Source organism: Rhincodon typus, chromosome 44 (genome assembly GCF_021869965.1).
Source record: "Rhincodon typus isolate 14 chromosome 44, sRhiTyp1.1, whole genome shotgun sequence".
Classification (NCBI taxonomy): Eukaryota; Metazoa; Chordata; class Chondrichthyes; order Orectolobiformes; family Rhincodontidae; genus Rhincodon; species Rhincodon typus.
Window position 1 is genome coordinate 1062547 of NC_063375.1, and position 631 is coordinate 1063177.

Consider the following 631-nt stretch of genomic DNA (forward strand, 5'->3'; position numbering starts at 1 on the left):
AGGGATACAGTCAGTAACACAGGGCGCTGGGGGGGGGAGAGGGGTTACTGAGTGACAGTGTGAGGGAGAGGGATTAACATCAGTAGGGATACAGTTAGTAACACAGGGCGCTGGGGGGTTGTGGTGGGGGGAGAAGCCTTGTTTATTGAATTCATTCCCAATTTTTCCGCAGGGAGTGAAGGAGCGAACTCGGGGACCCCTACACCGGCTCCGATACCCAACGCCAGCCCAGAACATGCCAACACTGAGGTGGAGCCCAGCGCACTGTCAGTCGAGGGGGTCACATCCCCCACCCCTGGGGACGGGTGCAGTGAGACAGAGGGCGACTCTGAGGGGGCACAGCCCTCCCTGGACAAAAGGCCACTGAAGAAGCACAAAGCACGGGGGTCACAGAGACCCATTTTCACCTTCCAGCATGTCAATGCCAACGGAGTGACCGAGCGGGGCACACCAGACTGCAGCAGGATCAACGTCAACAGTGAGTGTATGGCCCTGACCCTCCGACAGCGCCCGCTCCCTCGGCGACGTGTATTTGTAGGATTTGAGCAGATGGTCGTGCGTGTGAGAGAGAGAGGCGGAGGGCGTGCGTGTGTGAGAGAGAGGGGCGGAGAGTGTTGTGTGTGTGAGAGAG

At 59.1% G+C, this 631-nt stretch overlaps 1 protein-coding gene across 1 annotated transcript in view; it reads left to right on the forward strand.

Annotated features, from left to right (window-relative positions):
* Window positions 1–631, forward strand: part of LOC109926451 (ubiquitin carboxyl-terminal hydrolase 11-like) — a 17064-nt gene that overhangs the window by 15028 nt on the left and 1405 nt on the right. The window contains 1 exon segment of the mRNA XM_048619935.1: window positions 173–478. Coding sequence (XP_048475892.1) covers window positions 173–478 — 306 coding nt within the window.